The 12,788-nt window shown below is 45.1% G+C and overlaps 1 protein-coding gene across 2 annotated transcripts in view; it reads right to left on the bottom strand.

The window, feature by feature from the left end:
• ADCY1 (adenylate cyclase 1) overlaps nt 1-12,788 on the bottom strand; it is a 147,407-nt gene that overhangs the window by 93,731 nt on the left and 40,888 nt on the right. For both annotated transcript variants that reach the window (XM_055347810.1, XM_055347811.2), the window contains exon 4: nt 5,220-5,331. In XM_055347810.1, the coding sequence (XP_055203785.1) occupies nt 5,220-5,331 (112 nt within the window). The remainder of the gene's footprint in view (nt 1-5,219; nt 5,332-12,788) is intronic.

Here is a 12,788-nt window from a genome sequence, read left to right as displayed (position 1 = left end):
GGCGCCGGGGGTCTTGGGGAGCTTGGTATCCTCCCTCCAACCCCACAGGACACTCACTATCACCTGGTGACAGCCAGTCAGACTTGTGCTTGCTCTGCAGATGCATCTCCCCACGAGTGGATTCTGGAGCCTGTTTACAGCTACGGGGAGGGTAAGAAGTGGCCCCTGCTCTTCAGAGCCACCATGCACAGATAGTTGAGCCCTAAGGAAACCCAAAGCCAGCTCTCCCAGGTACTGACCCTGCTCCCAGCCCAACTCAGCTTCTCCAAATGAGGCTCCTGCTGGCCAAGAAGTGCCTGTTGTAGGCCACCCCAGCCCCTCCTCTGGCCATTCTCATATGTGGGCGCCATCAGAGGTCCCCCAGCTTCAGGTAACAAGCCAAGGAGTCTAGAATCCATCGGAGAGGACACACTGGCATGGCACTGTCCCACTTAAACAGGCGGGGATAGCCATTGTGTGCCAGGCTCCATGGTCAGCGCTGGGACTCAGTGCCAACTCAGACATGTGTATGGGCTGTCCACAGGCCAATCCCTCCCTGGAAAACAGCCACACACACAGTGATGAATGAGTAGGGTTAGCTGGACAGGATGCACCCGTTCCACAGAAGGCTGGTGAAAGGTCAGAGGCCCAGTGGGCAGAGACCTAGAGAAAAGATGGCCTTTGGGGCTTTCCAGGATGAGTAGGAGTTCTCTTCTAGGGAGACAGGCTTTGGAGCCATAATGACACCACTTCCAATCCTGGCTGTGGCTCTGGGGATGTTGTTTTTACCACATGAGCCTCATTCTGCTCACTCTTAGAATGAAGATGACATCATGTCCTGGCCAGGATGTTACAAAGACTTCTGTGAGGTCAACAACTTGGCCTTTGTCTCCTCATGTTGCATAGTGCAGCCAAACTCAAGACTTTCAACTAAGGCTCTTAAAGTTCTACCCTGATTTTGAGGGCAGGGGTCAAGAGAAGAAACAGACCCAGCCCCTTGTGCCTGCACCTGCTCACATTGGAGCATCTCCTTCTGGCCCTCTAGTGCTATAAAACAATTGCTGGTCAATATGTGCCCCCACCCACACACTGCCCAGCCCTCTGCACCCCAAGGCTATCACTCTGTGGTGGCATTAGTGCACTAGGGCAAGGCCCCATCCTCCTTCCTGCCTGGCTGGTGAGATCCCTAATCGAGCTCCCCTCTGCTCCCATGTGGTCAAGGGCTTCATGCCCAAATGGATCCCATTTACAATAATGTGTTCCTAGAAACTAGAAAATATTCTCTTCAGCTCAAACTCAAATGTTGCTGGGGACTGAGCAGCCACTTTACACCAGAGTTGTAGTTATCGGGGGTGATGCTATTTCTGCTGCTGCAGGGACTGCTGGTTCAGTTCTCTCTGCTGTGCTCCTCGTGGGCACCTGGAGCTCTCAGATGGCAGAATTCAAGGGCTGCATGAAGGCATCTTGCAGCTGTAATGATATCCTAACCTCTGCCAGTACTGTCAGCCCTGCTACCCAGAAACAGCGTCCCCAAGAACAAAGGCGGCCAGCAGCACAACCTGGAGGCTCCATGGGGCTGACTCCCAGGACACTCCAACGCCCAGAGGCCAACACATCAGCCACTGCCCAGCTGCTGGGCAGGCACATGGCAAAGACAGGGCGTATGGATGTCTTTAAATGTAACACTGTTCGGGTGTCACGGTTTAGAGCAGAGGCTGGCACGCTGAGGCCGTGGACCATTCCTTGTTTTGTAAAGTTTTACTGGTGTACAGCCACACCCATTTGTGTACGTATTTGTGGCTGCTTCTGTGCTCCAAGAGCAGAGTTGAGTTGTTGCAACAGAAACGATACGTAACCCACAGAGCCTGAAATATTTACTATCTGCCCTTCACAGACCTCGTCAGCTAACCCCAGGCAGAGAGCCTCGCATTAGGGGCTGGTAGGTCCAGAGCCACCAAGCCTCTAGGAAGTAGCTGGTTCTCCCTGACCCTCAATCTCCTTCTCTTGGACATGGGGTAACACCACAATCCAGCATGGTCACTGGGAGAAGCAAATAGCAGAGTGCAGGGCTTTGTGCTTCAGCAGGTGTCTGCAATGCACACATCCGTGCACACATGGGAAGTCAAGAGGACAGACTCCCCTGACACAAAATCATGTCAGCTCAGTCCCCATTTCTCATGAGGTGACTATGTTCTGTGCTGCCAAAGGTCTCCAAGAGAATGTTCCCAACCAAAGGTGGTGACCCACAGGGGACACACAGACACATACATGCATGTACAGATGCACACTCACACAGGTACACACACATGTACATACTCATATATATACCACATGCATGCTCACCTACACACATGTACACACGTGAGTTCATGTAAGCACTCACACATGTAACACACCTACACACATAACACACATATGCATTTGCAGGCACACAGGCTCACTCATGTACATTCCCACACATGCACACCCATGTTCACACATTCATGTGTACACACGTGTGCACATGCATGCTCACATATGTGCACACTCACACACATATGTACAGGCACACACATCTCAACACATCTCTCACTCCACTTGACCCATCAGGCATCTCCACCACGTACGTCACCCACTCTCTGATGCGTGTGTGCATTCTTCTTGATAAAAGAATGTAAGCCAGCATCCCAGGCATGAATCAGTGTCCTGGCAAAAGAGCCAAGTAGGTTTCAAGGAGCCACTTGGAACATGGAAACATGAGATGACAGAGCATGTGACGATGCCTCGAAACAGGCCCAGAGCCCCTGCCCATACACCCTGGACAGTGGCACAGATAGAAAGGAACAGCAGATGCCAAGGCCTGGGACCAGGGTGACAGCCCAGCACCATGAGCAGCAGGCAGCTCTCCGTGACACCTTCAGCCTCTCCTAGGAGCCAGCACTTCTTTATCAAAGGAAGAAACTGCAAAGCAACTGGACTGAAATAAGGTGCCTCATAAGAGAACTAGAGCCGCAGGGAGTCTACAGCAGGACTGCAAAGGGCCTGGGCTGACCCAACGTGGGTCCTGTCCCCTCACGGACAAAGGTGCTCATCTCAGGACTGCCAGGAAGACAATCAGATGCTAGGAGTGGAGGGCCCAGCATCAGCTCCAAGCACGGTGAGAGAGAAAAGGCCCAGGTGGGGCCAAGCAGGACCCTCCAGAAAAAAGTTCCCAAGATGACCAGCTTCCTGCTGAAGGGGTGGGAAGCAAGGAGCAGGCCCAGGACACAATACTGGCTGCACAGTCCAGGGGACAAGCCTAGTGGACAGCCCAGACAAGACTGCAAGGGCATTGCAGACCAGAAGCTCCAGTGCCCAGCAGAAAGATGAAGTGGGCATTCCCAAACAGGCTGCTGTGGAACTTTGGCCCAGGCTATCAACGGGGTGTGACTGCCCACAAAAATTCCTGTGGGGAAAAAAAGGTCTTGAGATCCAGTTGTAAAGTCAGTTTACTTTTCCACTATTTACTGGAAAAGTAAAAGGTGCTGATTTTGTCCACTGTTTATTGGAAAAGTAAACAGTGACTTTACAACTGGATCTCAAGACCTTTTCTTCCCCACAGGGATCTTCCAAAGGGAGTAGTGTCCAAAATCCCCCATGCCCACCCTCCTTCCCCCTGCCCCTCCTACCTTAACCTCTCTCCCTAACCAGGTGTCTGCAACAGGCTCCCAAGTTTTCTCCCACCTCCAGTGGGTCCCCCTAACTGCTGCCAGGCATGGCAAGTCTCACCGGCCTCAGCTCGTGTGACTACCGCCTGGCTCTGTCCTGCCCAGCCCTGCCCTGTGCTCAGAATGCCCCTCAGGACTCTGCACAAGCCAGCCCCCAATCAGGGTGCCCTCTTCTCCCCTCCTTCATTAAGGGAGCATCCACATTTTCCCTCAAGACTCTTCACTGTCACCTTCTCTGAAAAGGTGCTGCCTTGCTGAACAGAGCTCACTGCCCCTTCCTCTCACACTGATCTCAGCGCCCCTCCCTGACCACCTGGAGTGAGGCTAGACAAGAGGTGAACTTGAACTTGACTCCATCTCACTGTGCTCCTCCCACACCCTCACAGGGCAGGGATGCTAGGTGTCTGGGATCCAAGGAAACTCAGGTGGGTCAGTGGCCCTGAAAAGCATCACATCCTGGGCTCTCCTGACACCAGACTCCTTCCTCCCCTTCCCTCTTCGAAAGAGGAGACTTCCTGTGCCCATGGTCAGTCGTCTGCAGAAGCCCACCCTTCCTACACAGTCTGGGCGTGAAAATCTCAGGGAGGATGTGCCAGGTGAATGGCAAGAGGGGAAGTTCCATCACGTGAAAATAGGGCACATTCTAGCTTTCAATCTGATGGCTGATGAGTAATACAATGTATCCATGGGCAGCAGAGGAAAACGAGGGGTAGGATATCGATGCCATGCAATAGATGTGCTCTCCCTGGGCCTGCAACGTCTGTTGGCTTCTGCAGCTCAGATCCCAGCCCGACATGTCCTATCTCTAAACACAGCACATTCTGTGGGGGAGAAAGGGGGACAGTGGCAGCCCCTCAGGAGCCTTGTGGCCAATGTGACTAAGTCCCAGGAGGGCAAACCTCTGTACAAGGAGGTTTGGCTAGCTTGCTCATCTTTGCTTCCTAACATGCGCATTACAAGCCAAGGCTGTTGGTACGGCCTTGGCCCGACGTTCAGCAGAACTTGGCTACCAGATGTGACTGGTCCAAGGAAGGTCTTTCAAAACCCCAGCACGCAGTCTGCTGAGGGCAAGGGTGGCCACTGCCTACACTAGGCATCAGGAGGCGTCAGCAACTGGGCCCCCAGCTGACAAGTTTCAATCCCAGGAGGGTGGCAGACCCAGAATCAGGCCTGCTCCAGTAGGGCCCAGAACGAGGGATTGCAACACCAGCTCTGTCTACAGTGGGACACAATGGCAGCAGGATGGTGCACAGGACAGACCCGTACCTACGTATGGCCTGCACAACAAAGCGTTCTGCATGGAAGCCCCGATTCGACAGCATGCTGGCCATGCTTGTGCAAGCATTTTCTTATCTGGTAAATGCAAGGCTTCGGTTCAAGGAAAGGAATCAATGAACAGTGAGGCTAAAAACAACAGGTGATTTATAACCTTGCTGGAAGAAATGCTTAGCAATCAGTCTAGTTCATGGTCCAAATACAGGGAATCCACCTGGCTTATCGTCACTCCAGAAGCAATTCTAATTTAATTCGAACAAAGAAAAACGCTGCACTTACCGTGGCTAATTCATCGAACTTGCCGAAGAGCTCATTGAGGAGTTTCACCAGCTCCTGGGCTGTGCACTGGGATGCCAAGCCCGTGAAACCCACGATGTCAGCAAACAGGATGCTGCAAGAGAAAGGGGTGCCAGGCTGCCCTTCTCCCAGTCACTCAGGAAATAATCCCTAGAGATGTACAGATGTTTACATCTCCAAATCACTGTAGAATCAATCACCCCATTTATTCCTCAATGCAGACTAGAAATGAAGGCTTCCTGGTTCCCATCATACAGGTGAGAAGACTGAGGCTCAGAAAAGCCACAGAACGCCGAGGCTTGGCCACTGGAGGAGTAAATGCTGAGGCCATTCAGAGCTCGCCATCCCCCATGCTGACCCCTCACACCACATAGGGAAAGCCCATCTGCCCTCCACTAGACCTGCCTCCCCTTCCTGGGGAGGTTACGTGACTGGGATGTGGCCAGCGGCACCAAGCAGAAGTGATGTGCTTTTCAGCATGTGGGCCCCTCCACACCCTAATTTTCCCCTTCTGCCAGCTGAATGCAAGAAACTCCCAGGCCCTGAGTGTGGTGTCAATGCTTCACAATGAAAAGGGAGGGAGTCCCCAAATTCCTGGGCAAAGGGGCCGCCCCCTCAGTCTGCAATGAGAGCAGGAAACACACTGTCTTGCATCAAAGCCTCTACGTACTGAGTGTCTACTTATCACAGCACTGGGGGCAGCCCTAAACAACACAGTGTCTACCCACAGGGCAGAACTTTCATGTTTTCTGGAGATAATAAGACTTTAAAAAGATGTTTCCTATTGTTTTCTCTTCTTGCAATATTAAAACATGCTCTTTGAAAATATTAGAAAAAAATTAATTATATATTTTTGTCTGTAAAAATGTTGTAGCTTTAAGATATCCCTCCACAGGGTCCCAATCATTTATTAACATTTGTTCAAAGTGTTCTTGGCTTTTTCTCTAACTTTGAGGCTTCCTGAACCCAGAACGCCCCCAGCACCACTATAGGAAATAAACGCAAAGTAAAGGAAAATGACCTATTTTGTTCACAACACAGCGTATCGCCAAAGATGGGCCAGCAGGCAGGGACAGGAGGGAAGCAGGGTTCAGAATTTGGACTCCAAGGGAACTATCCAGCTCCACTATTGACAGCAACTTATCCAACCGTTCCGCATGTCTGCCATGTAAAATGGGAATAAGACTAGAGTCCAGGTCATACCTTGCCCCTAGTAAGAGCTCAGTGATTGTTCACAATTATTTTTAATAATTTTTAAGTATTCTAATTCATTTATTCACTTGCTTATTCAACAAATATTTATTGAGGGCTATATGTGCTGGCATTGCTCTAGGTGCTTGGGATTTAGCAGTGAATAAAAGATTCATGGCAGGGCATGGTGGCTCATGCCTGTAATCCCAGCACTTCGGGAGGCCAAGGCAGGTGGATCACCTGAGTCCACGAGTTCGAGACCAGCCTGAGCAACATGGCAAAACCCTATCTCTACAAAAAATACATAAATTAGCCAGGTGTGTTGGTGTGCACCTGTAGTCCCAGCTACTTGGGAGGCTGAGGTAGGAGGATCACTTGAGCCTGGGAGGTGGAGGTTGCAGTGAGCCGAAGCATGCCACTGCACTCCAGCCTGGGAGACACAGTGGAACCCCGTCTCAAAAAAAAAGGATTTGAACAAACCTCACTGCCCTCAGAAAGACTCCATTCTATTCAGGGAAGGGGCAAACATGCAGAGAACATCAAAGGTGACACATGTAACTATGGAAAAGCAGGGAAGTCAGATATGGAGCTGTGTGTACTGTCAACTAGGATTGGTCACGGGGGTCCTGAAGAAGGGTAGAGGGGGAAAGGGGCACACAGACACTGGGAGAAGAAGATTCTGCATGGTGGTAACAGCAGGTGCTGCTCTTGTGATTTTTGCCGGATACAGAATTATATTTTTATTTCAACCTTTGAACATGCCATTCCACTGCCTTCTGGCCTCCCTGGTTTCTGATGAAAAATCAGCTGATAACCTTGTTGAAGATCCCTTGTAGATGATAAGTCGTTTTTCTCTTGCTGCTTTCAAAATTGTTCTCATATCTTTAGTTTTTGACAGTTTGATAATGACATGTCTCAGTGTGGGTCTTTTTGAATTTACCCACCTTGGAGTGCATTCAGCTTCTCGGATGTGTAGGTTAACGTTTTCCAAAAACTTTGGGACATTTATGGCCATTATTTCTTCAGATATTCTTTCTGCCCCTTTTTCTTTCTCCTCTCCTGTGGGACTCTCAATATGTGTGTACTGATACGTTTGATGGTGTCCCTTAAGTCCCTGACACTCTCTTCATTTTCTTCATCCTTTTTTCATTCTGTTCTTCACACTGGATAATCGAGCTATCAAGTTCACTAATTCTTTTTAAAGTGTACTATACATTATTGTTGACTATAGGTAAAATATTGTACAGCAGATATCTACAGCTTCATGGCCATTGACTGGTAATTCCCCATTTCTTCCTCCCCCAAGACCCTATAACCACAATGACACTCTTTAATTCTATGATTTCGACTATTTTAAATACCTCATATAAGTGGAATATTGCAGTATTTTAGTCTTTATGTAACTGGCTTATTTCACTTGTATAATGTCCTCAAGTTTCATCTATTTTGTCACATATTGAAGAATTTCCTTTTTTAAGGCTTAACAGCATTTCATTTTATGTGCATAACACATTTTCTTTTAACACCTTTATTGAGATACCATTGACATAAAAATTGTGTTTACTCATGTGTATATGTGGTGTACAATTTGATGTTTTGATAAACCTACATAGGTTGAAATAATTGACACAATCAAGGTAATTAAAATAGCCATTACCTCTGCATAGCTACGTGTATGTGAGCAAATTTCAAACATACAATACAGTATGGTTAAATATTGTGACCATGCTGCATGTTAGATCTCCAGAACTTATTCATGCTGCCTAACTAAAATTTTGTATTCTTTTATCAACATCACCCCATTTTCCTCCGCCTCCTTTCCCTAGCAACCACCATTCTACTTTGCTCCTATGAATTTGACTATTTTACTTCCACATACAAACGAGATCATGCAGATATTTCTGTCTTACTTAGGTTACAGTAATGTCCTCCAGCTCCATACATATTGTTGAAAATGGCAAGATTTCCTTCTTTTTTGTTACTTATATGTGTGTGTGTATGTTGTATAAATATTTGTATATAAGCACATATATATATATTAACTGACACATAATTGTACATACTTATGGGTTATGGTGTGACACTTCAATATATGTATACAACATGCAGTTATCAAATCAGGGTGATTAGGATATCCAACACCTCCAATTTTTATTATTTCTTTGTGTTGGTGACATTCAAATATCGTCTCTTCTACATACTTGAAAAGTGCAATAGTCACCCTACATGTTATAGAACAATAGAACTTATTTCTCCTATCTACCTGTAATTTTGTACTCATTAACCAATCTCTCCCTGTGGCTTCCTTCCTCCTACTCTTCCCAGCCTCTAGTAACCACTATTCCACTGCCTACGTCTAAGAGATCAACTATTTTAGCTTCCATATAAAAGTGAGACTATGCAGTATTTATCTTTCAATGACTGGCTTATTTCACTTAATATAACATCCCCTGGGAACACCCATGTTGACACAAATGACAGAATTTCATTTTTTAATGCCTGAATAGTATTCCATCCTGTAAATACACCACATTCTCTCTATCCATTCATCTGCTGTTGGACACTTAGGATGATTCCACATCTAGGTTACTGTGAATAGTGCTGCAATAAACAGGGAGAGCACATATCTCTTTGACATACTGGTTTATTTCCCTTTGGATATATACCCAGTACTGGGATTGCTGGATCATATGATAGTTCTATTTTTAGCTTTTTGAGAAACTTCCACTCTATTTTCCATAATGGCTGTACTAATTTCCATTCCCACCAACTGGTACAAGAGATCTCTTTTTTCTCCATCTGCATCAGTATTTGCTTTTTTGTCTTTTTGATAATAGCCAATCTAACTGGAGTGAGATGATTCTCATTGTGGTTTGGATTTGTATTTCCATGATGATTAGTGATGCTGACCATTTTATCATATACTTGTTGGCCATTTGGATGTCTTCTTTTGAGAAATGCCTATTCAGATGCTTTGCCCATTTTAAAATCAGATTATTTGTTTTCTTGCTATTGAGTTCCTTGTATATTCTGGATATTAATCCCTTGTCAAATGAATAGTTTACAAATGTTTTATCCTATCCTTCTGTTGTCTATTCACTCTGTTGATTGTTTCCTTTGTTGTGCAGAAACTTTTCAGTTTGATATAATCCCATTTCTCTAGTTTTTATCTTATTGCCTGTGCTTTTGAGGTCTAAGCCATAAAACATCTGCCCAGACCAATATCCAGAAGTATTTCCACTATGTTTCCTTCCAGAAATTTCATAGTCTGGGTCTTACATTTATGTCTGATCCATTTTGAGTTTATTTTTGTGTATGGTAAGAGATAGGGATCTAGTTTCATTTTCTGCATATGCATATCCAGTTTTCCCAGCACCATTTACTGAAGAGATTGTCTTTTCCCCAATGTATGTTCTTGGCACCTTTGTCAAAAATCAGTTGGCTAAAATTACATGGATTTACTTCTGGGTTCTCTATTCTGTTCTGTTGGTCTATATGTCTGTTTTTATGCCAGTACCATGCTGTTTTAGTTAATATAGCTTGGTAGTATATCTTGAAGCCAGGTAATGTAATGCCTCCAGCTTTCTTCTTTTTGCTCAAGATTGCTTTGGCTATTCAGGGTCTTCTGTAGTAACACATGAATTTTGGAATTTTTTTTCTATTTTTGTGAAGAACATCACTGATACTTTGATAGAGATTGCACTGAATCTGTAGATCACTTTGGGTATTACAGTCATTTTAATAATATTCTTCCAATCCATGAATGTGAAATGTCTTTCCATTTTTATGTGTCCTCTTCAATATCTTTCATCATTGTTTTATACTTTTTATTGTAGAAATCTTTTACATCCTTGGTTAAATTTATTTTTTGTAGCTATTGTAATTGGCATTGCTTTCTAGACTTCTTTTTCAGCTAGTACATTATTAGTGTATGGGAATGCTACTGATTTTCGTACATTGATTTCCTATTCTCCAACTTGATTGAATTCATTTATCAAATTCTAAGAGTTTGGTCCTGCCAAGGGGAAAGTGGGGTCAGCCCCAGCAGTCACAGCCTTGGCCAGCAGATGGGGTAAACACATCCCTCTCTCATCCCAGTCCCACCTATCACAGCTGACCCTTCAGACCTAGGCAGTCCATGCCTAGCCTGCAACTCGGCCCCAGGCCATACGAGCCCCCACCCAACTCAAGACCGAGACTCCGTAGCAATTCACATCCTGCTTAAGCCCCAGGAGTGGTGCCTGCTTCCCAGTGCCAGTGGCTGCAGACCACACCATGATTGCTTCTCAGTTACAGCTGCAGGAGCCCACCCCTGCTTTGCTCCAGTTCCACAAGCAAATAGCCCAAGTTTCCTGAATGCCTAGGACTGGCACTGCTGGATCCCAAAACAATGCACACTCTGCTAAAAGCTAGGATTTAAAAAATGGCATCTTGCTGTAGCCACATAGGTTGCAGAATCAGTGTGGGATCCAGGGCAAGTTCCCTCCCTGGAGCAGTTCCTGCTTACAGCCTCCCAGCTGCTTTCTCAGATGGATTCAAAACTTGGGAGGATCAAGGTGCCCTACCATCACCTGGATCTCCAGTGGGAAAGTGGGCTGCAGGAAGACTCTCACTTGCCCCTCCTGTGGGTTGCCTGTTTTCCTTCTGCTTCCTAGTTTTCCCCTTTCCATTTAGGATGCCTTTTTTTGTTGCTGTTCTTTCTTCTCTAATTGCTCTGGGCAGGACTTCCAGTACTATGTTGAATAGAAGTGGTGAGGGTGGATATCATTGTCTTGTTCCTGATTTTAGAGGGAAAGCTTTTTGTTTTTCATCACTGAATATGATCATAGCTGTGGGCTTGTCATATACATAGCCTTTATTTTGTTGAGGGGATTTTTCATCCTAATTTGTTGAGAATTTTTATCATGGAAGGGTGTCAAATTTTGTCAAATATTTTTCTGCATCTATTGAGATGATCACATGATTCGTATTCCGTATTCTCTTAACATGTTGTTATCACACTAATTGATTTTTGCATGTTGAACTATCCTTGCATTCCAGGGATAAATCTCAATTGATCATGGTGTATGAGGCATTTAATGTGATCCTGGATGCATTTGCTAGTATCTTGCTGAGGAAATCTGAATCTATATTTATCAGGGATATTTGCCCATAATTTCTTTTTTTGTAGAGTTCTTGTTTGACTTTAGTATCAGGACAACGCTTGCTTCATAGTTTCAAAGTGTTCCCTCCTCTTCAATTTTGGAGACCTGGAGAAGGACTGCCATTAATTCTTTAAATGTTTGGTAGAATTTACCAGTGAAACCATCTGGGCCTGGACTTTTCGTTGTTGGGTTTTGATAACTGATTCAATCTCCATACTATATATAGGTCTGTTCAAACTTTCTACTTCTTAATGACTTAGTCTTGGTTGGTTGTATGTTTCTTGACATTTATCAAATTTTCCTGGGTTATACAGTTTGTTGGTGTTCACAGTAGTCTCTTACGATCCTTTTTCATTTTTGTGGCCTCAGTTATAATATCTCTTCTTTCATTTACAATTTTATTTGAGTCTTCTCTTTTTTTATTGGTCTAGCTAAGAACTTGTCAAAATCTTATTTAATGTTTCACAAAGCAACTCTTGGTTTTGTAGATTTTTTAACATTGTTTTTTATTTTCTATTTCATTTATTTCTGCTCTCATCTCTGTTATTTCCTTCATTCTAATAACTTTGGGATTAATATGTTCTTCTTTTTTGTGGCTTCTTGAGGTGCAAAGTTAATATTGTTAATTTGAGATCTTCTTTCTTTTTTAATGTAAGCACTTATTGCTATGAACTTCCCTCTTATTACTGCTTCTGTTCCATCCCATAAGTTTGGGTATGTTGTGTTTTCATTTTCCTTTGTCTGAAGGTATTTTCAGGTTTTTTTGTTTGTTTTGTTTTGTTGAGATAGGGTCTTTCTCTGTCACCCAGACTGCTGGAGTAGAGTGGTGTGCTCATAGCTCACTGCAGCCTCGACCTCCTGGGCACAAGCAATCCTCCCACTTCAGCCTCCTGAGTAGCTGAGACTACAGGTGCATGCCACCATGCCTGGCTAACTTAAAAATTTTCTTTTAGAGATGAGGTCTTACTATGTTGTCTAGGCTAGTCTTGAAATCCTGACCTAAAGCAAACCTCCCACCCCGGCCTCCCAAAGTGCTGGGCTTACAGGTGTCAGCCACCATGCCCAGCCTGGAGGTATTTTCTAATTTCCTTTTTTATTTCTTCTTTGACCCAATAATTGTTCAAGAATGTGTTTTTAATTTCAACACATTTATGAATTTTTCAGTTTTCTTTCTGCCATTAATTTCTAATTTCATCCCTCTGTGATCAGAAAAGAT

This window comes from Gorilla gorilla, chromosome 6, assembly GCF_029281585.2.
Source record: "Gorilla gorilla gorilla isolate KB3781 chromosome 6, NHGRI_mGorGor1-v2.1_pri, whole genome shotgun sequence".
Lineage (NCBI taxonomy): Eukaryota > Metazoa > Chordata > Mammalia > Primates > Hominidae > Gorilla > Gorilla gorilla.
This window is presented reverse-complemented; position numbering and strand designations above follow the sequence as displayed.